General features: G+C 41.3%; 2 protein-coding genes across 3 annotated transcripts in view; one reads left to right on the top strand and one right to left on the bottom strand.

The window, feature by feature from the left end:
* VTI1B (vesicle transport through interaction with t-SNAREs 1B) overlaps positions 1-8,354 on the top strand; it is a 30,335-nt gene extending 21,981 nt beyond the window's left edge. Inside the window, exons 3-6 of the mRNA XM_058739433.1 lie at positions 2,029-2,220; positions 4,987-5,160; positions 6,701-6,762; positions 8,026-8,354. Of these exons, the coding sequence (XP_058595416.1) occupies positions 2,029-2,220; positions 4,987-5,160; positions 6,701-6,762; positions 8,026-8,122 (525 nt within the window). The 3' untranslated portion in view covers positions 8,123-8,354. The remainder of the gene's footprint in view (positions 1-2,028; positions 2,221-4,986; positions 5,161-6,700; positions 6,763-8,025) is intronic.
* ARG2 (arginase 2) overlaps positions 8,314-25,705 on the bottom strand; it is a 32,502-nt gene continuing 15,110 nt past the window's right edge. Inside the window, exons 3-8 of one of the 2 annotated variants that reach the window (XM_058739427.1) lie at positions 16,370-16,547; positions 13,808-13,967; positions 12,824-12,918; positions 12,294-12,398; positions 11,176-11,309; positions 8,314-8,799 (exon numbers count right to left, since the gene is read on the bottom strand). In XM_058739427.1, the coding sequence (XP_058595410.1) occupies positions 8,594-8,799; positions 11,176-11,309; positions 12,294-12,398; positions 12,824-12,918; positions 13,808-13,967; positions 16,370-16,547 (878 nt within the window). In that variant the 3' untranslated portion in view covers positions 8,314-8,593. Of the gene's footprint in view, positions 8,800-11,175; positions 11,313-12,293; positions 12,399-12,823; positions 12,919-13,807; positions 13,968-16,369; positions 16,548-25,705 lie in introns of both variants that reach the window. The other variant, XM_058739426.1, reaches the window with a different exon arrangement.

The following is a 25,705-nucleotide window of genomic DNA, read 5'->3' as shown; positions in this document are numbered from 1 at the left end:
GTGAGGCCAGTTGATGGGGTGAGTGATGAGAGGATTTGACAAACACAAATGGGTAAAGCTTACTCTCTTAAAATTAGTATTTGATATAATACATTCCTGATGTGAGTAGTAAGGGCATTCTCAAACCTTTACCTGGGTGTTCTTTTAATGTTTGTTTATTTTTGAGAGAGACAGACAGACAGAGCATGAGTTGGGGAGGAGCAGAGAGAGAGGGAGACACAGATCCAAAACAGGCTCCAGGCTCTGAACTGTCAGCACAGAGACCAATGCGGGGCTCAAACTCATGAACTGCAAGATCATTACCTGAGCTGAAGTCGCGTTCTTAACCAACTGAGCCACCCGGTTGCCCCTACCTGGGTGGTCTTTTAAAATGAAATTTTAAAAGCTGGCCATTAAGATGAGTTATTCTTCTTTGTTAAAATTATTATCACAAAAAATGTACCTCAGAAGTGGTTGTAGTTCCCTTCTGCTGTTTTAAAAGACAACATAGTGAATATGATTGATCTTGACAAACACATTGAAGACTGTTAAAGGAATCCCCTGATATTAGAGGGGGAGATTTCTGATTTTTAATATATAATATGTTCTCTTTAATTTCATTTACCTAACTTTATTAGATATTGCAACATCCCAGTTTTGATGGAACCTGTCTGTATATTGACATTTCTCCCCTAAGTCCTCATAAAGAACCACTTGTCTGGTATATGGTCAGATCAAATGCAAGAACCAAGCAGTTGCCTTGAGTTTAGTTTTATTAATAAAAGCTGAAATAATAAAAATAAATTAATTAAATGAGAGAAAGAGAAAGCAAACAAACAAGCATAGTGGCTGGATTTGGTTCCTTGGGCAGGGCATGCATGGACTGGACAGGTTTCCAACCAGGACCCAAAGTGGGCTGGTCAAATGTTGGTCCAGGCTGCCGAGCAATTTAACAACTGCTTCTCTCTTAATCTATGGCTTTTCTTTAAAAACAAAACAAAACCTTATTTTTTAGAAGTAGTGTCCCTCTCTCTCCATATCCTTATCCTCTAGCTTCATCAAACCCTTTCAGGAATTTGGGGTTAAAATCCAAGTTCCAGTAGCCAAAGTATGGAAAGAGCCCAAATGTCCACCGATGGATGAATGGATAAAGTCAGGCCACCAGATTGTGGAAACTGTGGAAACTATCTCCTTCACAATGGACATACTAGAAACTCTTCTTAATACCTGTGTAAATCTGGGCATCTGCAGGATACCAGTTATAGAATCAGTCTTCTTTTTTTGGTTAATATCTTTGTAGAATGTTAAACATCTTTTAGCTAACACCAATTTGTTTGGTGCTTAGATACTTTTCTCTGAACTTAGCAAAATTAACCAATCCAACTTTGGCCATCCCAGGCAGATGAAAATAATTTATGGCTCTTGTGAACATGTCTGAGTGTTATATTTTACTTACCCAATAAAATGGAGATCTCATGTGGACCCCTGGTTATATAGGACATGGAGACAAACAATTGATTTTCCAAAAGAAGAGGAAGGGAGAAACCTCATGCCAGACCCCTATCATTTTTAGTACAGTAGACTTCAAAGTGTTTCATGAGAGTACTTGAACTATAACAGCTTAAGAATTTGGTATACTGGAAAGGCAATTTGAAGATTTTGAATCCTGACTTCCCTTATTGTGTTATCTTGAGTACATTTCTTCAATTCTTACATATGAAATAGAAGTAGTATTTACTACCTTACTGAGGACAGGGAAGATTAAATGAGATAATACATATAAAAATGTTTAGTCAGATATAAGGTGCTTGTTAGTTTTTTTTCACTCATTCATCACATATTTCTTGAATGCTTGTTCTGTGCATGCTAGGCACTGTGCCAGGTGCTCAGAATAATGAGGTGAACAGATCACATGTGGTCCCTGCCCTCATGGAACATATGGTTGAATACTTATTTGCAGTTGTCTGTGGTTTGATTAGTCCATACTAGGCATGTGCCCAGATGAGAGAGAAAAGAACCAGGCTATCTACTCACTTTTTGCCTTCCTAGCTGGCAGAGATGGAAGAGGAACTACGTTATGCACCTCTGTCTTTCCGTAACCCTATGATGTCTAAGCTTCGAACCTACCGGAAGGACCTTGCTAAACTCCATCGGGAAGTGAGAAGCACACCTTTGACAGCCACACCTGGGGGCCGAGGAGACATGAAATATGGCACATACACTGTAGAGAATGAGCATATGGTAAGCCTTAGCTGTTTGTTGTTTTTTTTTTTAATCTCCTTAAGGGCCTGTGGCACAAAAATTAACCATGTCGTAGAGTACAGTTTGTTATCAGTGTTTATTGAACTCTTATTCTTCCCACCTTATCCTCTTTCCTGCATCCAGTTCCCCTCCTGCCTTGGGGTAACCACCTCTCCTGTATTTTTTTGTTGTTGTTGTTGTTAAATTTTTTTTTTTTTAACATTTATTCATTTTTGATAGACAGAGAATGAGCAGGGAGGGGCAGAGAGAGAAGGAGACACAGAATCCGAAGCAGGCCCCAGGCTCTGAGCTGTCAGCACAGGGCCCGACGCAGGGCTTGAACTCACAGACTGTGAGATCATGACCTGAGCTGAAGTCGGATGCTTAACCAACTGAGCCACCCAGGCACCCCTCACCTCTCCTGTTATTTAATGCAGATCTTTCCCAACCATGCTTAGATTTCTTTGTATCTTTAATAAAACAGTGCTTGATATATAGTGGAGGAATACAAGAGTTCCCTATTCTTATTGTATCTGGACTTTGTATTCTGACCCATAAATCCAGTTTTTTCAGATATGCTCAAAAAATTCAGTTAGGTTTTTATCAGGATAGCCCACGCTTTCAGGAAGGGGCTCACAGCTTACTCAGTTGTAATAGAAAGTAAGCCAGACTGCCTCTCTAGACCCCAGTATTCTGATTTATCAAATTAGACTGACAGAATTGAAAATCTATATTCTGAAACTATCTAGAGAAGTTAAAGGAGTAAAAGTTTACAAAGATTAAATGTAATGTGTTGCATTTGGAATTATACTCCACTGTGCAAAGTAGAAATGGCCTGGCAGGTGGCCTGGCCAGAAGCATGGGAAAGAAATGGCGGGGCCTGTAAGTGCAGACTACGTGTGTGTAGAAAGAATCCTGTTTGATGATGCGTCCTGACTATAGTTGAAGAGTTCAGACGATACTGGCCTGACATTTACTGGTGTCAAACTGGAGTATTTGAAAATGATATAAACTTTTCAGAATTCACTTGTAAAGGGAGACTGGGAAAAGGCAGATAGGTGAAGCTTGTTAAAGTGAAATGAGAGGTATAAAGTGACTTTGATCATTTGTTAACCAAAAATAAACCAACAAAAAAATGGGGGGGGGGGGATAAAGCCAAACAATAATTTGCTTTAAAATTACTAGTTTCAGAGTCATAAAAATAATTTAGATATACATACCACCTTCATTGGAATTACTGTTCCAGACCTTGAGTTGATTTATGTGATCTTACTGTCTTTTCCTTCTCTTCAATCTAATCAGTTAAAAATATCCATCTTTCATTAAAAAAAAAAAAAAAAGCCTTATTCCTTATGCTTCTTTTGAGCTGAATTAACTGGGATTTATTTCAGTGACATTCAGTGGTTCCATCATCCACTGGCCTGTATGCCACATATGAAAACTTCTCATCTAGAAACCCAATATTTTGGCTGCCTGATGGTGGCATCAGTAATAGGCCCTGTGAACCGGCCCCTTTCTGAGTGGTGCATGTATAAGTGCTTTAATAGCTAAGAACTTAACTGTTCCTATTTGTCGGTGGTTAATTCTGGCTGACAATGGCTACTCCTGTCATCATGCCTTCGGTGCTTGGGATTATAGGTGGAGTAAAACTTTGGCAGAGATTTAGGAAATTAGGGCACTAGGGAAATTAGGGCAGCTTACTTGGCCCCAGATACCTCCTTCTCTGAGAGTAGTCACCAGTGTGGCAACTTAAGAGTTTATGTTTTGTATGGCTGAGGTGAAATTCTTTTGGGGCTTACCAGGATTGTAACCAGTTAAATGTTTTCCAAAATGTAGTAGTGTCACAAATCATTTTGAAGTCTGAATGTACTAAAAATGAATAGCTTATTCATGGTGCATCCGTCCTCAGTACCAGTCAGGTGGGAATCTTCAGTGAATTAATCTATTTCTGAGGCTATGGAATTTAGTTGGTTTGTTGTCCTGTCAAAAGTTACAGGCTATACCCATATTCAGATAGCTCCTGCACCCCACATCTGGGCCACTGCCTCTCATAAATTGTTAGTCCAGAAAGTACATGAAATCATTGCAACCTCATCACAAACACAGGGGAAATGCTCTGTTTTTAACCTCCTTTTCTTGCATCACATAAGTATAAAACCAATGGAGTGAAAGGTATGTCATCTTGTATTGGATTCCAGGTGCTTTCATCTGACCTTGAACATAATCTTAAAAGTAATGAGGGGCACCCGGGTCGCTCAAGTCAGTTGAGTGTCTGACTTTATTTAAAAAGATATTTTTTAATGTTTATTTTTTGAGAGAGAGGCAGACTGCAGGCGGGGAAGGGCAGAGAGAGAGGGAGAGACAGAATCGGAAGCAGGCTCCAAGCTTTGAGCTGTCAGCACAGAGCTTCACACGGGGCTTGAACCCATGAACCATGAGATCAGGACCTGAGCCGAAGTTGGACACTTAACTGACTGAGCCACCCAGGCACCCCTAGTGTCCAGCTCTTGATTTCGGCTCAGGTCATGATCTCATTGTTCCTGGGATCAAGCCAGCCCCACTTTGGGCTCTGCACTGACAGCATGGAGTTTGCTTGAGATTCTCTCCCCCACTCTCTCTCCGCCCCTCCCCCACACACTGTCTCTCAAAATAAGTAAACATTGCACACACTATATCCCTTCTTACATCAGAAGGGTCATAAGGAATGTGCTGGCAATGAATTTATGATGGGAGATGTTTAATATTTCCGTTCCATTTTCTGGTCAGAATCGGCTACAGTCTCAAAGGGCATTGCTTCTGCAAGGCACTGACAGCCTGAACCGGGCCACCCAGAGTATTGAGCGTTCTCATCGGATTGCCACAGAGACTGACCAGATTGGCTCAGAAATCATAGAAGAGCTGGGTGAGCAACGTGATCAGTTGGAGCGTACCAAGAGTAGGGTAAGTCTGAGTGGATGGGGCAAAGTAGGTGGGCCCTTTATATCCTGATGCCTTACCACTGCCGGAAGTTATAGCAGTTCTGAATTCAGGGTCAGGACCTTTTAAGCACTTCAGCTTTTCTCAATTTTTAATTTTCTTGATTGAGAGAGTTCTCTTGAAAGTTTTTTACCCCTCAGATGTAGAGGTCATTGGAGGGGCCAGGGCGGAGACAGAAGAAACCCAATTTCTGTATTTATGGAAGATTGTCAACTAAATCTAAGACTGTAGCCACTCCATCCTTTTATTAATTCCTGTATTACCAACCTGAGATTTTTCTCATACATCTAGTAGGATATTATCCCGTTCTTATGAAAGCGTCATCTACTTAAAAGATCCTAGGCTTTTGGGTTTTTTTTCTCATTTAGAGCCAAGGCTGTTTTCCACATGTCATAAAATAGTACCACTAACAATTTATAGAGGGGGTCAGTCCTAGACTATGACTCTTTCCTGTTACCCAAGGTAAGCTGGATCATTGTGGGAAGAAAACAGAAACAACTTAGGCCAAATGCCTGTATCAGTGGAGTCTCTATCACTCTTAAGAGGTTCTGAAAAACTCATTTCTCCCTTTCCATATACCTGCACAGAAATTTAAAAAATAGTGCAGCTTGCCAGTAGAATGTTATATCCTTAACGTTAAAAGGCACATCCAAATTGAAGAATAGATACTGTGGGCAAGGCTTGGATGGAAAATATTAGCTTAGTGTGGGGATTGTCTCATATCTTAATAGCTGCAATTATCCCCATTTTTAAAGTAAATCAGAATAATGCCTTTCCATCCTCAGTGAAAATTCACAACTACTGATTTCAAGGTAAACTGTGGAGAAGACAACTTGCTTACATATTGTATGGTTTTTGACTTTTGAAAAAAGCAGGTGGATTGGTTGAATTTAAAAGCTGTGGAATGAGCTGAGATCAACTTACCATGGCCACTGGGGAATGGGAACAGATGGTAGGTGGCATCTGTTAAAATATCCCCCAGCTATCTTGATTATCAACAGGCAACCAAAAGGAAATGATTTTTTTAAAGGCTTTTAAAAGATTAATTCCTTTCACAATTCAGTGCATCTGTAAAAGTGGTAAAGAAAAAATGAATCGGATCCCAAAAATGGTAATTGACCAGCCTACAAAAACAAATACTAACCCAAGAGGCCCTCCTGGAATTTGGTTGATGAAATTCAAATCTTAAGTTGCTTCACAGTTACTGGTGAGGCACACTTGAAGCTTTTTTCTGTCTTGAGTAGCCAAGGTGAAGGATTAGCTTGGCCCCAGGAGTCCCCCACAATAACCTTGGGACATAATAATTCCTAAGCCTGCTTGTTGAGTACTAAGGTATCTTATCCTTGCCAGTTCCTTCTACTTGTACTCAGAGGCCATCATTCAGATTGATTTGATGGGGTTTTTCAGCACACACCCTTTAATGCCCACTGTCAGTTTAGGAATGTTCAGGTTTTACGGTATCTACTTTTAAAAGGGGGAAATAATTGCTATTTTCTCTTCTCAGCTGGTAAACACAAGTGAAAACTTGAGCAAAAGTCGAAAGATTCTCCGTTCAATGTCCAGAAAGTAAGTTTTAAAAAGTCACAAAATTTCTCCTACCTCTAAGACATTAAACAGTGACTTGCAAAGGTCCTGATAAAGCAGAAAGAATAAAGTATTATCTTGTATAAATATCCCAGGACAAAATTCTTTGTTAAAATTATATGCTGCTCTGACTTGGTGCAGTCAAAAATTTGTCCACTATTAATCCCAGTTTACATTCTTCAGAGCACATGGGAATAATACAGCTTCATGTTCCTTGAAATATAGTTGTATAAACTTGGTGAGAAAACTGTTTTTACAGCTACTGCTTAGTAGTTGCTTTTGGCTCTGCTTGTCCTTCATGGAAGTAAGCCCCTTATCAGGGAGTTCTGTCCTGTTAGCAAGAAGTTGACTTAAAAAAAAACAAACCCTAGTGCACTAAACAAAACTACAACCTAGCCAGGGAACTAGTAGAGTGAGATTTTCCTAAACAGTGGTAAATGTCTTGTCAAACCAGAGGAAACCTTCAATTAGAGTTGCCTTGAAGAACCAGAGATTGAATTCTTTGTGTTAACAAAAGATAATATAACGGCTTCAAAAAGTTTACTGCTTTTATAAAGGTATCCTTTTGGGTTGATGGAGGAAGAGAGTAATTAGATAGTGGTATTATATTTCTGCTATTTTGAAATACTCAACCTCATTTCAGAAATAATTTTTCAGGGTGCCTGGCTGGCTCAGTTGGTAGAGCATCTGACGCTTGATCTCAGGGTCATGAGTTCAAGCCCCATATTGGACATTGAGCCTACTCAAAAAAAAAAAAAAAAAAAATCTTTCATATTTAATAAACACTAGCTCTCCTAGAAAAGCCTTTAAAGTTTTATTTAAGTAGTCTTTATACCCAACATGGGGCTTGAACTCAAAACCCCAAGATCAAGAGTCACATCTTTTTCCTACTGAGCCAGCCAGATGCCTCTAGGAAAGCTATTCTTAAAGTGAGAAAGTAACTACTATTTGAAAACATTTTAGAATCAAGAAACCATTTTTATGCTTTGGGATCTGTTGTCACAATTTTCAACATTTCCGTGAGGTAGTGTTATCCCTAAGTTACAGTTGAAAAAAGCTTTCAAGATGTCACTTGAAAGAACCTTATATATACACTAACTTCAGTGGCTATGTGATCAAACAAAATTTCAATCTGTCTCACAGTATCTAGCCTCAGCCTGAGGGTCAAACTCCTCAGTATTACAAATGGACAGAAATAAGGACATCCAGGCTTCTGACTGTTCCCTGCTTTGCTTCTCTTTGTAGAGTGACAACCAACAAGCTGCTACTTTCCATCGTCATCTTACTGGAGCTGGCCATCCTAGGGGGTCTGGTTTATTACAAATTCTTTCATAAGCATTGAACTTCCTAGAGGGAAGGGTTTGCGGACCAGAACTTTGACCCTGTGAATGAATGGTGTTAGGGATGGGGAATAAGTGGAGTGCTGCTGTAAGGTAATGGTTCAAGGATGCACTGTGTAGCTAGACTGGGAGAAGGGAGGGAAGACGGAAAACCACTTTACTGTGAAGGAACAGCAACAAGACCAGTATGATATACCAAGGTAATAAATGCTGTTTATGACTCCTTTAAATTTACATAGTACTCCAGCATATTAATAGCCTGTGAACTGCAAAAACAAACAAAAAAACCCCCACAAATTTACAGTAGTATTGGTCACCAAAATGGAGAGGGAAAGGAAACTTTACAATTGTGAGAATGCGCAAATGTTCTCATTAAGGCAATATTGACCCAGAAACCATTTAGTATATGTGCCCTCAAATGCCTCATAATTCTGGAATGCCCATCATGACAAACGTGTCAGCACACAAAGTTCCTAAATTCTCACACGTTCTTCACTTTCTGATTCATCCGGTGAACTGGGAGTAGGAAGTTGGTCATAGACAATGTGCCCTCCCTCCCTTGTCTGACCAAAACTTGAAGCAATCACATCCACTGCCAGGCCTGCGGTAGCCTTGGCCTCTTCCTCTGAAGCAGCCAGCTGAGGATTGACTTCAACAAGATCCAGTGCTGACAGCAATCCTGAAAGAACAAAGCATGACAAAACCTTAGAAGATTCCCTAGCTGCTCTTTTCATTGAGGGTCGTCCTACTAGATAGAACAGGCCAAGGTAAAAAGTAATTTTCTACTATTAAAATTACCTACGGTCAAGGAACCCCTTATACCTACCTCATCTTCTTGGGCATGAAGTTGAAACACTGTATACGAGAGTAAGATTAAAATCAATCATCCCTCTTCAACTAACAGAATAGGCATAGCTGTCAGGTTTTCTGTATGAGATGAGGAAAGAGCCTGTGGGGAGGAGGTAGGATTTTTCAGCCTACTCGTTGGGAAAACATGTGCCATGTCCAGTATTACTAGGAACCTTCCAGATGTCTGTATGTAGTTGTATGAAGAGATCTTTTGAGCTGTTCCCCACTTTTGAACTCTGACGTTTCATCTCTTAAGGCATCACATGCCCTGAAGTATAGTTATTAGGGCAGATCTTAGTCTCACCCCTACAGGTTAAGGGCGGGTATGATGTCTGACAAGATGTTTAGGTCTCCCATCGTACTGACCCAGTATCTTGTGCTTAGTCAAGGGAAGACTTGGCCATACTTTAATCTGGACTTGTTACCTTCTGTGAGGGCTGAAGAACTTGTACTAAAGGGTTTGAGAAGGGAAGAGTAAACCCGAGAACCTACCCAGACATGCCTTCTACTCCCCATCCCCAACACACAGGCCCCACTTCTTTGAGGTAAACTTTTTTGTTGTTATTCTGGGTGAAGTTAATCTACCTCTTCAAGTCATTTGAACAGACTAGTATTGGAAAATACAAGTATCAGTATACTTAGACCACTTAGGGTGGCCATGAAGCCTGGAAACATGGGTGTATATACCTACTGATTTATAGATACTATAGCATAGTACATGACCTGCTCGGTGCCATTACATTTGTTCAGTCTACAGTCCTTTATTAGCAATGTGTAGTTCAATGCAAAACTGAAATGAGCAGGCATGTTACTGCAGCATTTCCACCAGTTCCTGTGTAAGCATCTGGGTCTCTGATGATTTGTGTGTCTGATTTCCACTGACTAAACCGGAAACTTTGGTGTAGCCCAGAAGTAATCCAGAGGGTTTGAGCTATTAGAAATAGGGGGATCTGGGTGGCTCAGTTGAGCCTCCCAAGTCTTGATTTTGGCTCACGCTGTGATCTCACACTTTGTGAGATTGAGCCCCACATCAGGTTCTGCACTGACAGTGTGGAGCCTGCTTGGTATTCTCTCTCTCCACCCCTCCCTCCCTCTCTCAAATAATTAAACTTTAAAATATAGGGGCGCCTGGGTGGCGCAGTCGGTTAAGCGTCCGACTTCAGCCAGGTCACGATCTCGCAGTCCGTGAGTTCGAGCCCCGCGTCAGGCTCTGGGCTGATGGCTCGGAGCCTGGAGCCTGTTTCCGATTCTGTGTCTCCCTCTCTCTCTGCCCCTCCCCCGTTCATGCTCTGTCTCTCTCTGTCCCAAAAATAAATTTAAAAAACGTTGAAAAAAAAAAAAAAATTAAAATATAAATAGGGGCACCTGGGTGGCTTAGTAGGTTAAGCGTCTGACTCTTGGTTTCGGCTCAGGTCATGAGCCCTGCGTTAGTTCTGTGCTGGCAGTGCAGAGCCTGCTTGGGATTCTCTCTCCTCTCTCTGTCCATCCCTCACTTGAGCTGTCTTGATCGCTCTCAAAATAAATAAGCTTTAAAAAAAAGTTTAAAAGGGGCGCCTGGGTGGCTCAGTCGGTTAAGCGTCTGACTTCGGCTCAGGTCATGATCTCGTGGTCCGTGGGTTTGAGCTCCGCGTCGGGCCCTGTGCTGACAGCTCAGAGCCTGGAGCCTGTTTCAGATTCTGTGTCTCCCTCTCTCTGACCCTCCCCCATTCATGCTCTGTCTCTCTCTGTCTCAAAAATCAATAAACGTTAAAAAGAAAAAAATTTTTTTTAAAAAAGTTTAAAAAATAAACTATTATGCTCTAGTATAAGGCTTATCCTATATGAAAGGACCCAAGATATTGTCCATCTTTACACTATCTTCCAGAAGGTTTAACTCTACCTTCTTAATTCCAAGTGAACTAACTTTTAATGTCAGGGTAAAAATTATAGCTACTTGGCCTTGCTTTTTAATCTTAGCCTTTAGACAATTCAGATGCAAAGGACTATATCAGTTTGGCAGGTTATTCAGTATTACCTTCGCATATTTTGCTATGAGCCAAGTCAAAATATGCCTATAAATGACTATCCCTTATTAGCCTGACCAAATGACTTTCAGTTATAAAAGTTTAAGAAATATCGTATCTGTAATGGCATGGAATAGAAGAAAATCTTCTGGCATGTTAGAGGTCAGCATATTTCCATAGTTAACAGGATGATCACTTCTTACCTGTATTGTGTATTTCTTCAGTAATATACATGCCTTCTCGATAGGTCAGTCCTCCTACAACAGGGGTTCCTGTGGCTGGAGCCAGTGTAGGGTCAAATGCATCAATATCAAAACTCAGATGGATTGGCCTTTGTCTTCTTGAGAGGAAGAGTAAGAGAATAGTCATTTGGGTGTACTTGGACATTGATCCTTCCTACAGTCTTAGTTCCTTGATTTTGTTGCTGTTAGTCCTGGTACTTTGCTAATACAGCAGATTTCCAGGTTTCCTATTCTGGATGTTACTGTGTATTACCATATTAGCTTTCTACACGCCATGTCATAATTTTGCCATTTGTGTGCCTCAGACAGATTAACTGCAGTTTATATTTCTGACTTAACCTAGGCATTAGAGTCACTCACATTAACAAGTGTCAATAGAGGGAATTCTTCACTTTTCCTAGGAGATTGATCTAGGTTACAGTTGCTCAGTCTCTCCATATAATAGCAGCTGAACTTAATTGATTTGAGGTCTATAATCTTATCTCCCAATTCTAATTTCAGTTTCGCCCTGGTTTCCAAGAGTAGAAACTAGCATACAACACATATATGCTAGATAACTAAATTTCTTAACAGCTTAAGAAATGTAATTGCTACCTGGTAGTATGCCATTAATCACCTGGAAATAAAGACTCCACACTGAGCAAATGCCCTTATAATTAGCATCTGTTGGCATTCATCTGCCATCTTTCTAGCTATACTGTCAAGATTTGTTCAATATAAGACTTTCAGATGAAGCAGTTGTGAGCTTAGGAAAGAATGGAACAGTTGAACAAACACTTCTCATCTCAAAAGATAATAATTAAAAATGGACTTAAAAAAAACTTCATGAGAGACAGAGGAGCTGGGCAATGACTTCAAGGAAACCCCCTCCCAATCCCAGAGGAAGAATATGACCTATGTTTCACATTCTCCCTTTCCAAATTATTTGAATTTTTTTGTATGTGTACATATTTTGCTTTTATTTTTAAAAAAGCTGCTATCCTCAAGACATGGGCTAAAGTGTGTTGTTTATTGGGAGTTTGCCCTATTGCCTTTGGGACTTTTCCCTTTGGAAGTAGACATCCACTGTAGTTACTTACTTGCCAATTAGCAGATCAAATGTCTGTTCCATAACCTTCTGGATACCAAGTCGATCTATGTCTCTCATGGAAAAATACTGGATATCATAATTCTTTAAAATAAAACTGGATGAGATATAAAGGAAGGAGTCCTTAGTTTAAAGAGCATTTAAAAAAAAATTTTTTTTTCAACATTTTTTATTTATTTTTGGGACAGAGAGAGACAGAGCATGAACGGGGGAGGGGCAGAGAGAGAGGGAGACACAGAATCGGAAACAGGCTCCAGGCTCCGAGCCGTCAGCCCAGAGCCTGACGCGGGGCTTGAACTCACGGACCGCGAGATCGTGACCTGGCTGAAGTCGGACGCTTAACCGACTGCGCCACCCAGGCGCCCCAAAAGAGCATTTTTAATCAAATCCTTGTTGGGGTGGGATTGGGGGTGAGTCTGTCTCTATAGTGACCTACAACAGGTTAAGGCAAGGAACAACCTATGAAAAGGAACATAAATATCCGAGACAGGCCCAAAGCTTAACCCCAATGTATCAACTTACTGTTCAGGAGGGTCCACATCTCTCAGACCAATATACACGATACTTGGGGAAGAGATACAAGGTTTGATCCAAGAAAATCCTGGGAGTTGTGGTACCTGTCAAAAGAGGAATGGACAAGACTCATCAAGGATTCTTGGTCAGACCAAGATAATTACTGTGTGCTTCTCAATGTATGCAGGCTGCTTTCTCCTCCTACCTACAAGATATGCTTAAAGCAGCACAAGACACACATGCACTGGGAAAGAACTGATAGAAGTGGAAATGATTCAGAAGGCAGGCAGCTGAAGAACACAAATTTCCTGGAATAAAAAAAAAATTCTCCTAAGGTAGCCACAGTTTCTCATTAACTTACCTAAATAACAGGAACACTGCTGATTAGCCCTTTTTCACCCCTTTGTACATTACTGAATTGTTTACAGAATGGTTCTTGAAACAAAACCCAATTGCCATCTTACGTTGCCTACAGCCAAAACAGGAATTCTGCCTAATGAATAACTTTTGTACTATCCTGCTTTAACTTGGTCCCTCACTGAGGGGAAGGATATACAGATTCTAGTCTATACCTAATACGGACTCCCATGTTTTCTAAACCACCTGGGAAATTACCGAGAGGTAATCATAATTTTACTTTCCTCTGGACCAGTGGATCTGAGAGTGAAGCAGGACTGGGGACCTCTAACCAAGAAGTCCTCGTGCTATAGGTATATCAATCACTAGAGTTATGCCACTTTCCTTTCTTGCAAGATTATGACACACACACACCCTTCCTCGGAGCAGGGCCCATATCCTGGTCCTCTTTATATCCCTAGCATCTAGTAGACTGCCTAGCCCGTAATAATTTTGATGAACAAATGAAGGAATACTAAACATTTCTACCACCACCATCAGCCCATCCTTCACAGAAATCGTATTGAACTAGTTCCTCAAAGCCCCAGCATAATCCATGCAAGCAATTCAATTTTCTTCTCATTTCAGCCCACTGACCTTGTCCTGTAGTTCTCTGAGGAGAAATGAAACTGGCTGTCCATGGAGATTTCCAGATGAAGTGGTGAGGGGTGTATTGATGTCAGCATGGGCATCAACCCAGATCACACAAAGGTCTGGGCAGTGTCGGGCGTGGCCACTAATGGTACCAATTGCCAGGCTACAAGAAACAAACATGATAATCGAGGCCCTCTGCTTGGCAAACATCACCAGTAACAAATATCCTCATGTCAGTGCAGTTCACACTTTGTCCTCAGGGCAAAGTCAGGGCCCCAGACTGTGGCTGGATTTGGATGACCCAACAGTCCTCGGCCTGTAGTTCCCAAAGATTAACCTTGAGTGAGTTAAGGAGAAGTGGAAGGTTCCAAAGATTCAAAATTTGTTGACTGCTTATCATTCTAGTTTGACAGAGGTCATTGCTCTCCCTAAAATTTGATATTAGTCCTGGCCCAGAAAAGGACCTTACATATTTGTTCAATGAATGAAATCCAGTTAAGTGGTATGTTCTATATGTAACAACTCACAAATATTTAATACTTAAGGAAGACCAGGGAGATCTAATTATTACTTTCAAAGAATCAGTTAAAGAAAAAAAAAAAGAATAGTTCTATTAACTTTTTAAGGATAAAAATTAGCATTATAGCTTTGTAGAAAGATTATGTGCTACTTCCTCAAAGGAAAAGTCAAAATTGCTAAAGACATTAAAGTAACAGGGGAACCCAATTAAAGATCTCATTTATCAGATCACTAAGTAAACATTTATTTGCATGTTATCTTCTATCTATTAGCATGACATTCAAGTATCAGTGTTTTTTGCCTTTCCTTGTCCTGGGACTCTGTGTACATGGGCTAACTGTCCTGTCTCCATTGTAGGAATACAGCTGATGAAATCGTGGTTGGAAAGCTGCCCAGCTTCCCAGTAACCAAAGAATTTGACATAGATGGGAAGTGCAGCTTATGCATTTTAGAAACTAAGTACAGCTATCCTTCTTGGACAGTATAGCATGAGACAACATTTTAAGCTCCATGCCCCACAAAGGGACTTTTTGCGGGATAGCATGGTCTAGTGTGAAAAGTGGTGGACTTTACTGTTTGTTTGTTTGTTTGTTTGTTTTCCAGAAAGCTGTGATCTAGCACAGGTTATCTAGTTTTTCTAGACAGTTTCCTTTTCTGAAAGGGATAATAATTTTGGCTTAAGTCAGAGATAGTTTGATGTCTAAGACCATAGTTTATATCATATTGTGTAAATGGAGCAGGGTGACCTAAAGATGCCTCCTTCCTTTAAAATGTTCAGTAGCTGTTCAATATGTACACTCCTCCCTTCCTTTCTAGAATCTTCCAGATAGCCTTAGTTTTAGCACTGAACAGAAAAATCAGGAACAGTGAAAAGGGCTGCAATGTAGATAACTACAGAAAAAAGAAAAGCCAAACATTATGATGATCACCTTGATAAGCAGTTCCCAAATAGACAACCAAAAGAAAGTCAATATAAATGAACTTCAAGAGATAACACTGAGCTAAAAGGAAGATGGCCCACCCTCTGGTTGATTTAACTGGATCACTGTAGAAAACCTAGCTACTGTCTTATTCTACCTGAGATTTTATTCCTAATGAGATCTACCTGCATTTCCAGTTGTAACAAAGATTCAACTTCTGTTAAGAGATCTGAAAAGCTCTGTGTGCACCTCAGGGGAAGTTGCTAGATTGACTCTCAAAAGAAAAGCTAATTGCCTTCAGAATTTGCCCTCTGAATTTGAATCTCACCTCTGCTACTTCCTGGCTCTAGAAGTTGGATAAATTATCTGACCTCTGTCCCTCAGTGTTCCTAACAGATTAGGTAAAACTGTATCTGCTTCATGGCGTTATCATGAAGATTAATCATGAGATCTATATGAAGTGCTCAGTACTCATAGTACTTTAATGCCTTTTTTCTTTCTGCCAAAACCCTTCATTACTTAGCTCAAATAGGACTGCTCTGGCCCAGAAGGATCTCTTCTTTCTCTCAAATTCTGTATAATTCAATATTTTTTTTTAATCCCATGTTTATTTTATTTCATCTAGTCTTAATAAATCACAATTCCCACAGTCTCTAGGACTACTTGAGAAGACATCAAACAGTGCTCAATAAAGTACATGCTGATTCACTAAGAGAAGGATCCTAGAGTCCATACTGTGAAGGTAGAGAACATACTCACATGGCAAGTGGAGAACCTGAACATATTTGCAAAACTGCTTAAAACAATTCAGCCTACTAATGTATCCTTCCAATTCTCTCGAATAGCCAAATGAAAGTCATAAGCAGTTCAAGAGAGGAGCATGTTTCTAAAAACTTTCATTGTCCATCTCTGAACTTGTCCTCATACTACACAGTGTGTCCTACAATGAAAACCATAGGTGCCTCCAGCAACTCAGGATTGTAGATCTTAAGATACTATTATGCACATCATACCTTCAAAATTCTGAAGGGTATTTTACTTTTAAGTGAGGAAGTAGACAAGCTAACTCATTAGACCAAAACACCATATTATCCAGCTCCTCCACCACCCCTGGATCCCAGCTTACCTGTGGTCTCCTCCCACTGTGACACAGCTGTAGCCACCTGACACAGCTCTACTAACCACCTCAGCCAATTCCTGGTTGGCAAGGCCCACTGAGCGAGGATTCACAATCAGGTTGTTGTAGAGATCATCTTTAGGGACTGGAGTAAAACTCAAATCTCCAAAATCTTTCAGGCGGCAGCCTGGGAACAAATTGGGGGTGACAAGATTAATTGTATACGTTATTCCAACTCTTACTGGCCTGGGCCACAAATAAGAACTTGTGACAAAGTGCACACATCACACTCATTTTGCCATAGTAAAACTCAAAATGTCACATGACTGTAGCAGGACTGTCACATGATTATCTCAGTCCTCCCAGCAATCCTGTGGGGTAGATCCTATTAGGAACACCATTTAGCAGACAAAAAAAGCTGGGTTATGGAAAATGAAGCCCAGAAATGTTCACTGACTTAACCTAACAATCACAAAATTAGTAGCAATTAAACCTCCTATCCCAGAGTTATAAAGTGAAAGTAAAATACCAATATGAACCAATAGAATTTAAAGAAAATTAAGTACTATTAATTTAGAGCAAAAATACATAGTAATTTTAATATTATAAACTTTTTTTTTTTTTAATAAAAGGCCAATCTGAGGACCTAAAGCATCCTAAAAGTAAGAGAAAGGTCTTTGTTACCAAGATCCTAGGCAATGTTTTAATTGCTTGACAAAAATTCTTAAACTCACAACTATCCTATTAGACCACTAAAATCATGCTGTTCTATAGATGAAAAAATGGAAGGTCCCAAAATCACAGAGCTGCTAAGTGGCAGAAGCAGGACCCAAATTCAGGCCACCTGCCCCTAAAACATACATTCTTGACTACACGGTTTCCTAAAGAATCCCTTTTGATCCCTTCTCTTTAAGAACTGAGCACCTGGGTGGCTCAATCGGTTGAGTGTCTGACTTTGACTCAGGTCATGATCTCACAGTTCATGAGTTCAAGCCCCACATCAAGCTTGCTGCTGTCAGCCTGTCAGTGGGGGCCCTGCTTCAGATCCTCTGTTCGCCTCTCTCTGTCCCTCCCCTGCTTGCACACTCTCAAAAAACATGTTAAAAACACTAGTGAGACCTTTTGTAAAAAAACACAGGTTGGTGGAAATGGAGGAGCAGCAAACCTCTCACAGGTTTACCTACTACAGCATACACCTAGACCAGCTGCTGGACACATCCTCCGAGCAGCTGACTCAGTGACAGCAGTGGAAGCAGCATTTGCTCCCAGTGTGCCTGCAGAGACAACCAGGAGGCACCACCCACAGACAAGCCAGAGATGGTGAATACACACACCTGCTGGATAGCAACGTCCCGCGCAAGATGGCGGGCATCTACAACGGCAAGGCCTTCCTCCAGGTGGATGTCAAGCCCAAGAGGATCAGCCACTACCTGTGGGAGTTCTCCCCTACCTACAAGCCCATGAACGTGGGGCCCCAGCATTGGGGCCACCCACTCCTCCGGCTTAATCCCCCTCAAGTAGCCTCTTTGACCAATAAAAGCACAGACTTATCTTAAAAATTTTTTGGTGGGGAGAGCACCTGGCTGGCTCAGTCAGAGGGGCATGCCAGTCTTGATCTCGGAGTTGTGGGTTTGAGCCCCACGTTTGGTGCAGAGATTAAAAATAAAATCCTTAAAAAAATTTTTTTTTTCCATTTTGAAATAGTGATATATTCTGACAATATACTATATTTTTGCTCTTAGATTCCACATTTTCCAAAGAATTATGACACCAGTCATTATATGTTAATTTTTACCTTACGGTAAGTACCAGTCTTTCCATGTAACCATTTAATAAACTGGTTGGATGCCATAAAGGCTTAGGACTAAGTAATCCAACTCTATCACGAACAGATCTGAACTATCAGAGAACATAATGTTACCATAGATTGTATTCTTAAGACCCTGCTTCTCAAACTGGAGACTAGGTAAGGGCGGTGAAGGGGAAATGGTCACAGGATAGTAATTCTGGAAGAGATTTGTGTTAAAGATTTGGATTAGACCAGTGCGGACCCATCTTGAATTTAAACTGTACAGTTTTGAGCTTTACTTTTTGAGCCCATTCTCTATTCAAAGCAAACAACTGAGAAAATGTAAAAATTTGAGAACCAACAGCCTGTAACATAAGGCCAACCAGAGGATCACTACTAAAAGGGATATTGGAAGCAAAATAGAAAACTTTATCCTATTTCCAAAATTATGATACACCTACAGCTGCAGAATTCTGTATGTATCTTTTGTTCATTGCGCTTTAATCCTATAAAAACACCCAGAGAAGATCTGGAAAACTTAAAGGGAAAATACTAAAGGCAGAAGAATATGATAAGCCAAAGCCATTGGGATACAAGATAAAAAAATATGACCATAAAAAACATCTATAAAAATCTTTTAAAAAGAAAAAGCCGTAAGGGATAAGCACTTTATAAGATCTCAGTATAGGAGCACAGTTTAGATTTAATAGAAGCTTTGACTAACTTTTAAGTCAGTATCAAGTCTTGCTATTGGCAACAGTCTTGGGCTGGACAGATTTTGAATGTCCGTGCCTACACTTGCTATATCCGTGTTTATATCTGCACCCCCTCTGCCACTTCTAGGATTTAAGTTCTTAATAGGTATAAGACATCAGGGCATGTCTGGTGTTTTATAATATTAGGTATACAATTAGAAAAGGTTTATTATCTAATTAAATAATGTTAATATTAACCAACTTTTGAAGACTACTTTAACTCACTATTCACAGGACAAATAAATACATAGGAATCAACCCAGTGGATAAGTGACAACTTGGGGAACATACAAGTCCAGTCATGGAACTTGTAGACTCATAAGTATGACAATACAGAACTCAGCTCATTGTTACTGACTTAGCAGAAAAAAGCTGCAGAAAGCCTATAGAGGAACCTTAAGAGAATTTGGCAGTCTTAAAGAATACTCTCCAAGGAAGACAGACTCAATTTCATAAAAGAATTTTGCTTGTTAAGTATGCAACTCCATGATGCGGATCACCAGATTAATTCACAGCCCAGAGAGTGGGTTCTTCTAAGATTATCCAACTCCCATTTGCTCTCCTTCCTTACTCACCAAACAGCCTGCTCTGGTTATTCACTTAGTTTCCCTGTTGCCCTCATACCAGCAAGAGGGCCTCCTAACAGTGGATATTGGAGGGACTGTTGCTCATCATAATTTTGATTGGGCATTTTGGTTTATACATCATGGTTAACAGGAGTCTCTGGGTTGGAAAGCCTGATAAACTCCACACGTATCTAGATTTCTGTTCCTAACTAATTTGAAAAGATACATGCACTCCTAGGTTCACCACAGCATTTTTACAATAGCCAAGACAACCTAAGTGTCCATTCACAGATGAATGGGGTAAAGATGAGGTGCATATATATACACCTACAATGACATGCTAGCCATAAAAAAGAATGAAACCTTGCCCTTTGCAACAACATGGACAGACTTAATGAGCATTATGCTAAATGAAATGTCAGAAAGATCATACCATATGACTTCACTTGTATATGGAATCTAAAACACAGAAGCAGACTCAAATAGAGAACTGATACTTGCCAGAGGGAGGGGGTGGAGGCATGAACAAAGTAGGTGAAGGGAAATAAGGGGTACAAACTTCGTTATAAAATAAGCCATAGAGATTAAAAGTACAGCATAGGGAATACAGTCAATAATACAATAATGTTTGCTGCCCAGTGGGAACTATGCTTATCACGGACGTACAGTGGATGTACAGAATTGTCAAATCACTATGTTGTGTACCTGAAATTAATATCGTGTGTCACTATACTTCAATAATAAAATTTAAGCAAAACGAACTCTCCTCTTCCTGGGTCCACAAAGCTGAGGACCAGACCCCTTGAAGGGATTAATATCCTGAAAGGCCCTGCCTGAGTTGCCTACCCTATAGTACTCCCATTTCTGCTCTTTATGTTCCAAAAGTGCCAGGACTAAGGATGAGGACTGTTAAGGGAATGAAAGGAAATTCAGCAGGGACTGGGGGGACAGGGGTCAAGGAACTATTCCCACATCAAGTAAAATTTGTACCAGCACTGTGTTGCTATTTTCATTGTTTTCTTTCCTTACTGGTAATAGAAAATTTTTATAAAATTTATAAGGGAAGTGTCTAATGGTGAAAGTCCCTACCCCACTTCCCAGGCTTGACTACTCCATCTTTGCTTGACCTTTGTGCATAAACATAATTCATACTTTTTGTTTTTAAGTAGGCTTCTGCCCAGTGTGGAGCCCAATATGGGGCTTGAACTCACGACCCTGAGATCAAGACCTGAGCTGAGATGGAGTCAGACGCTCAACTAAGCCACCAGTGCACCCCCATACTATTCTTTTAAATAAGGTTGTTGGAGTAGGCTTAACTGCTGTAACTAACCTTCCCCCAAACAATGGCTCAAACACAGTAAATTGGTTTCTTGTTCCTTTAACATCCAGGGTGGATATTGTAGGTCAGCAGGAGGCTTTCCTTCGTGCAACGATTCAGAGACCAAGCTCCTGGCTTGTGGCTCTGCCATAATTAGGGCTTTGCCATTTGTGTGGCTGAGGTTGGGTTTCCCCAGGATCAAGGCAGCAAGAGAGGAAGAAAGCCCTGAGAAGGCAAACATCTATTTTTAAAGGCCTTGGGACACAAGTGGTACATCATACCTGCTCACATGGTACTGGTCAGCAAATCAGATCTAACTTCTGTCCAGAAGAGACAGGATTTTGGTGGACAGCTAGCAATCTCTGCTGCAAGTAGTACTTTTAAATTCTGCTGCCATAACTTTTAAGTGATTAAGAACTCAAGATTCTTGGGGAGCCTCGGTGGCTCAGTCGGTTGAGCATCCAACTTTGGCTCAGGTCAGGATCTCACAGTTTGTGAGTTCAGTCCCCACATCAGGCTCTATGCTGACCGTGTGGAGCTGGGAGCGTACTTTGGATTCTGTGTCTCCCTCTCACTCTGCCCCTTCCTGGCTCATGCTCTCGCTCTCTCAAAAATAAATAAACTTGGGGCGCCTGGGTGGCGCAGTCGGTTAAGCGTCCGACTTCAGCCAGGTCACGATCTCGCGGTCCGTGAGTTCGAGCCCCGCGTCAGGCTCTGGGCTGATGGCTCAGAGCCTGGAGCCTGTTTCCGATTCTGTGTCTCCCTCTCTCTCTGCCCCTTCCCCGTTCATGCTCTGTCTCTCTCTGTCCCAAAAATAAATAAAAAACGTTGAAAAAAAAATTTTTTTTAAAAATAAATAAACTTAAAAAAAAAAAAAAAAACTCAAAATTCTAAAGCTTATGTGCTGATCCGTACAATTGGCAATCCTAACTATCCTATTTCATTATAGAGCTGAATCAGCAAATGTACTATGCCATCCTGATATAGCCTCTCGGGGCCTTTCTCCTCTAATGCCTGCTATACTGATAGCATTGGAGCAAAGGACTAGTGGAGAAGAGTCCAGGATTGGTTTCTAAACAGTGAACAAGGTTCTGAAAGAAGAAATGCACACAAGCCAGGTTTGAAAATAGTAGAGCAATTTAAAAGAAATGAGAAGTTCACAAATTGGAGCAGTAATGCAAAGGAGGCTGAAGAGAACATGAATTGTAACCCAAGGGCCAGCATTTTTGAGGAGTGGGGAGGCTGAAGGGAGTTTAATTTTTTATAAGAACAGGATGAACAGAGTAATAATGAAGCTATTACTTTATCTGAGTGCTATGGCAAATTCTTCCTGTTCAAAAGGCAAAAAAGTGGTGTCACTAAATTTTAGAGAACCTTAGAGTCCTAGTGAAGAGCAAATAGAATATGGAAAGAGCATCTGCCTGTCATGCTTAAGGCAGCTGTCCCTTTGTCGGACTGTTTGTGCTTCAGGTCAACTCATCTGCAAGTCTTCATCAGATGAGACATCAGGTTTCATTGCTACACTTCCTTCTAAGAAGGCATTGTAGGACAGAATAAACCTAAGACTTCAAAAAAGCTCTTGTGATAAACAGATTTAGAACCAACTTGAAAGGGCTCTCATTTTTCACTTGCAGTGGGAAAGTAAACCTCTGTAGATACTGGCACAGGCTCACTGCTTCTCCAGTGCTGATAATAAAAATACACCGAATACTACTCTGATCTTTTAAGCCCAAATGTTACCTTTGGCCTTGATAAACCTCTCTAGGCTCCATCAGAGTGGAACGAGAACACAAGTGCATCAACAGAATGATGTAACCAACTGGTGGGGAAGAAATCAAAACAGCCCTTAGCAGTATCTGTGGACAGCACTTCTATCTCAGAGCCCTGATCACTAAGGAATCCCTGAAGGAAGCCAGTGACAGGAAAGGAGGAAAGGAACAAAATTGTCTCCATACACCACACCGTGCTAGATGCACTACAGATAGCTGCTAATCCTCACGTCCTCCTGTTACTGTCATCCACACACTTCAGAGGAAGAAACCCAGCAAAATTAATAGTTCTGTGTAGGACAAGCCTCTGAGCCCTTTGCTCAGAGGTTCACAGAAGACAACGTTAGCACGAAGGTAACATTTCAACAGCATGAAGGTTCCCCATTCTGCCACTGCTGACTTTTTTTTTTTTTTTAATGTTTGTTTATTTTTGAGAGAGACAGAGACGGAATGTGAGTGGGTTGGGGCAGAGAGAGGGAGAGAGAGAGAGACACAGAATCCAAAGCAGGCTCCAGGCTCTGAGCTGTCAGCACAGAGCCTGACGCAGGGCTTGAACTCACGAGCTGCGAGATCATGACCTGAGCTGGAGTCGGATGCTCAACTGAGCCACCCAGGCGCCCCCTGCCACTGCTGACTTCTACTCACAAGGAGCTCTGACCTTCCAAGCTCCCAGCAAGTCAAGAGAAATGGGTTCAAAAGGGGGCTGACACCCGGGAGAGTCTACTGCACCACAGGTAGCCCACTGGCAGAACAACAGAGTTTGAGAAAAGCTAAGGACCTATTACTGTGCCTTTTTTCAAACTGTCCCTGAATAGGATGGCATGTTTATTATGACTTGTCAGGAATAACAAGTCAGTGAAATGTGGAGAAATACAAAGACTCAGAGATCTCATTTAATGCTGGGAGGATACTAATACTGGTGGCTTTAAAGCTATAGACTCAAATATCATACGTGACAGATTTAGCCCCACACAAAGGGAAGTCCTGGCATTATAAAGGGATGTAACTGCTAATCCTTAGGACCTTAGAAGGGTACTAGAGAACCAGCTTATTGAAAACAGTGGCAGTGTTGCCTGAAGTCTACATTAGGAAAAGAAGGCCAGTTACTTCAGGCCACTTGACGTAAGAATTTCTGTTACCTCTAAAATGTGATTTGGGTAATAACCTTCGAAGAGACTTATTTAAGGTAAACTCATTTTTTATTTAGTGCCATTTAACTGCCAGAGGTTATACAACCTCCAGAATCATGTGTCCTGGAGGCCTGTAAAAATCTGCTCTTCTTAGACTCAGTATCAAGTTGAGTGCATTAGGGCAAGAAATCCTACCACGCAGAGAACACGTATTTGTTGTAGTTCACATCTTCGGAGTCTGAGGAGGCTGCTTCAGTCAGGGCTCCCAACACCTCCTTCCTCCCCACCCAGTTCTCTGAGGCAGTGAGGAGCACAGCTGACGAAGACCAGGGCAGGGAAAGTGGCATTGGCTTGAGGACAGAAGGTGAGCCAGCCAGGCCAGTCATTTCAGACATGTCCATCTGACATGTACCAGAGTTAACCTCAAGATCAAAAGATACAAACATGGTGTCAATAGATGCCTTTGCATGAATGTGATTCTTGAGTAAAAAAAAATCTAAATATAGAACTCAAAACTTTAGGGGCACCTGGGTGGCTCAGTCGGTTAAGGGTACGACTTCAGCTCAGGTCATGATCTCACCATTCATGAGCGTGAGCCCCACGTCGGGCTCTGTGTTGACATCTCAGAGGCTGGAGCCTGCTTCGGTCTACTGTGTCTCCCTCTCTTTCTGCCCCTCCCCTGCTCATGCTCGCTCACTCTCTCTCTCTCTCAAAAATAAACATTAAAAAAAAAATTTTGAGAGGGGAAGGGAGGGGAAAAAATGTTAAAATTTAGTTCGAGACATGTAACCGAGATGACTTGCAGCACCAGTTTAACTTCCTTGCTAGTTGGTGTTCTAGCTATGTCCGTCCTCTCCTAAGGAAAACAGAGTATCACTGTCTGAAGATAAGCTTAGCAATGTATGCCCTCTGAACCAAGCTCACATCAGCCCTCTACATGCCTCTAGATCACGGTGAACCGGCTCAGGCCTTCTCAGATGGACCGCTGGCTGACGGCACCCTAACAGCCCAGTTCCAGCACAGGCAGGATAGAGGGAAGAGGAGGGTTCCTCTGGCTTCACAAGACACAGCAGTATAACCATTTTCCCTCATTCAGAACAAGACTGTTGAGCTTATCTGGAAAAGAGATCTGCCATTGTCAACATGCTAACAAAACTTCAGCCTGCTCCACTGTATAACCTCAGGAAGAGACAGTGACAATCCCTGGGGATAAAATACTGCTTTTCAGAATACGTGATCTTTTTTAGGTTCTTGATATTCTACCTTGTTCCAGAAAGGATTTAAAGGGCAACGCATCAGGCTAGTGACTACAGCATTGCCAGTTAACAACGGTTGTGATGTCCAGCTCCCTGCCCCAGACCCTGGGCTGGCTTCCTGGTGAGTGTTCCCAGGGAACCTCAAACCAGACAGACTGCATTCCAGACCACTCTGGGCTGAAAGCAGAGCGCACACAAGATGGCCACAGGAAGTCAAGTGCCACAGTAGATGCAAAAGGAAGAATCCTTGCCCTCCAGCCCCTAACTTCCTAAGAGTCAAGATCTGCAACCAAGTTCATTTCCTGAGCTTGTCCTATCTCACGTGCTTTCCAGGAGTATTAAATGAGATAACAAGGAAAAGCCTACACATGCTAAGGATTACGTATTAGTTCAGTTGGGTGAAGCACCTTTGTGGTTTGTCTCCCCACCCTACCCTTTTCCTTGAAACTGATGGTGTAACCTAAGACTTCCCAAAACCTGTTTGTAATAGGACTATGTCATTTTGATAAAATCAGTTTCTGGTGAGAAGTAGCAAACACACATAGGTCCACTGATTTCTCATTGAAATGGCTCCTATAGAGTCCGGTTCTCACTCACAGCTTGAATCGTCCACATCTCCTATAAAAGAATATAAAGGCAAAGCCAATTAATCTTGGAACACCAATTCTCAGAAGCCCTAACCACAATGCCACACGCCCTGCTGTGACTCAATTCTTGGGTCACACAGGAAGTAGTTTTCTACTTCTTTTTCTATTCAGTAAT

Source organism: Neofelis nebulosa, chromosome 7, assembly GCF_028018385.1.
Source record: "Neofelis nebulosa isolate mNeoNeb1 chromosome 7, mNeoNeb1.pri, whole genome shotgun sequence".
Lineage (NCBI taxonomy): Eukaryota > Metazoa > Chordata > Mammalia > Carnivora > Felidae > Neofelis > Neofelis nebulosa.
Note: the sequence above shows the minus strand (reverse complement) of the source record. Positions and strands in the feature narration are given on the sequence as shown.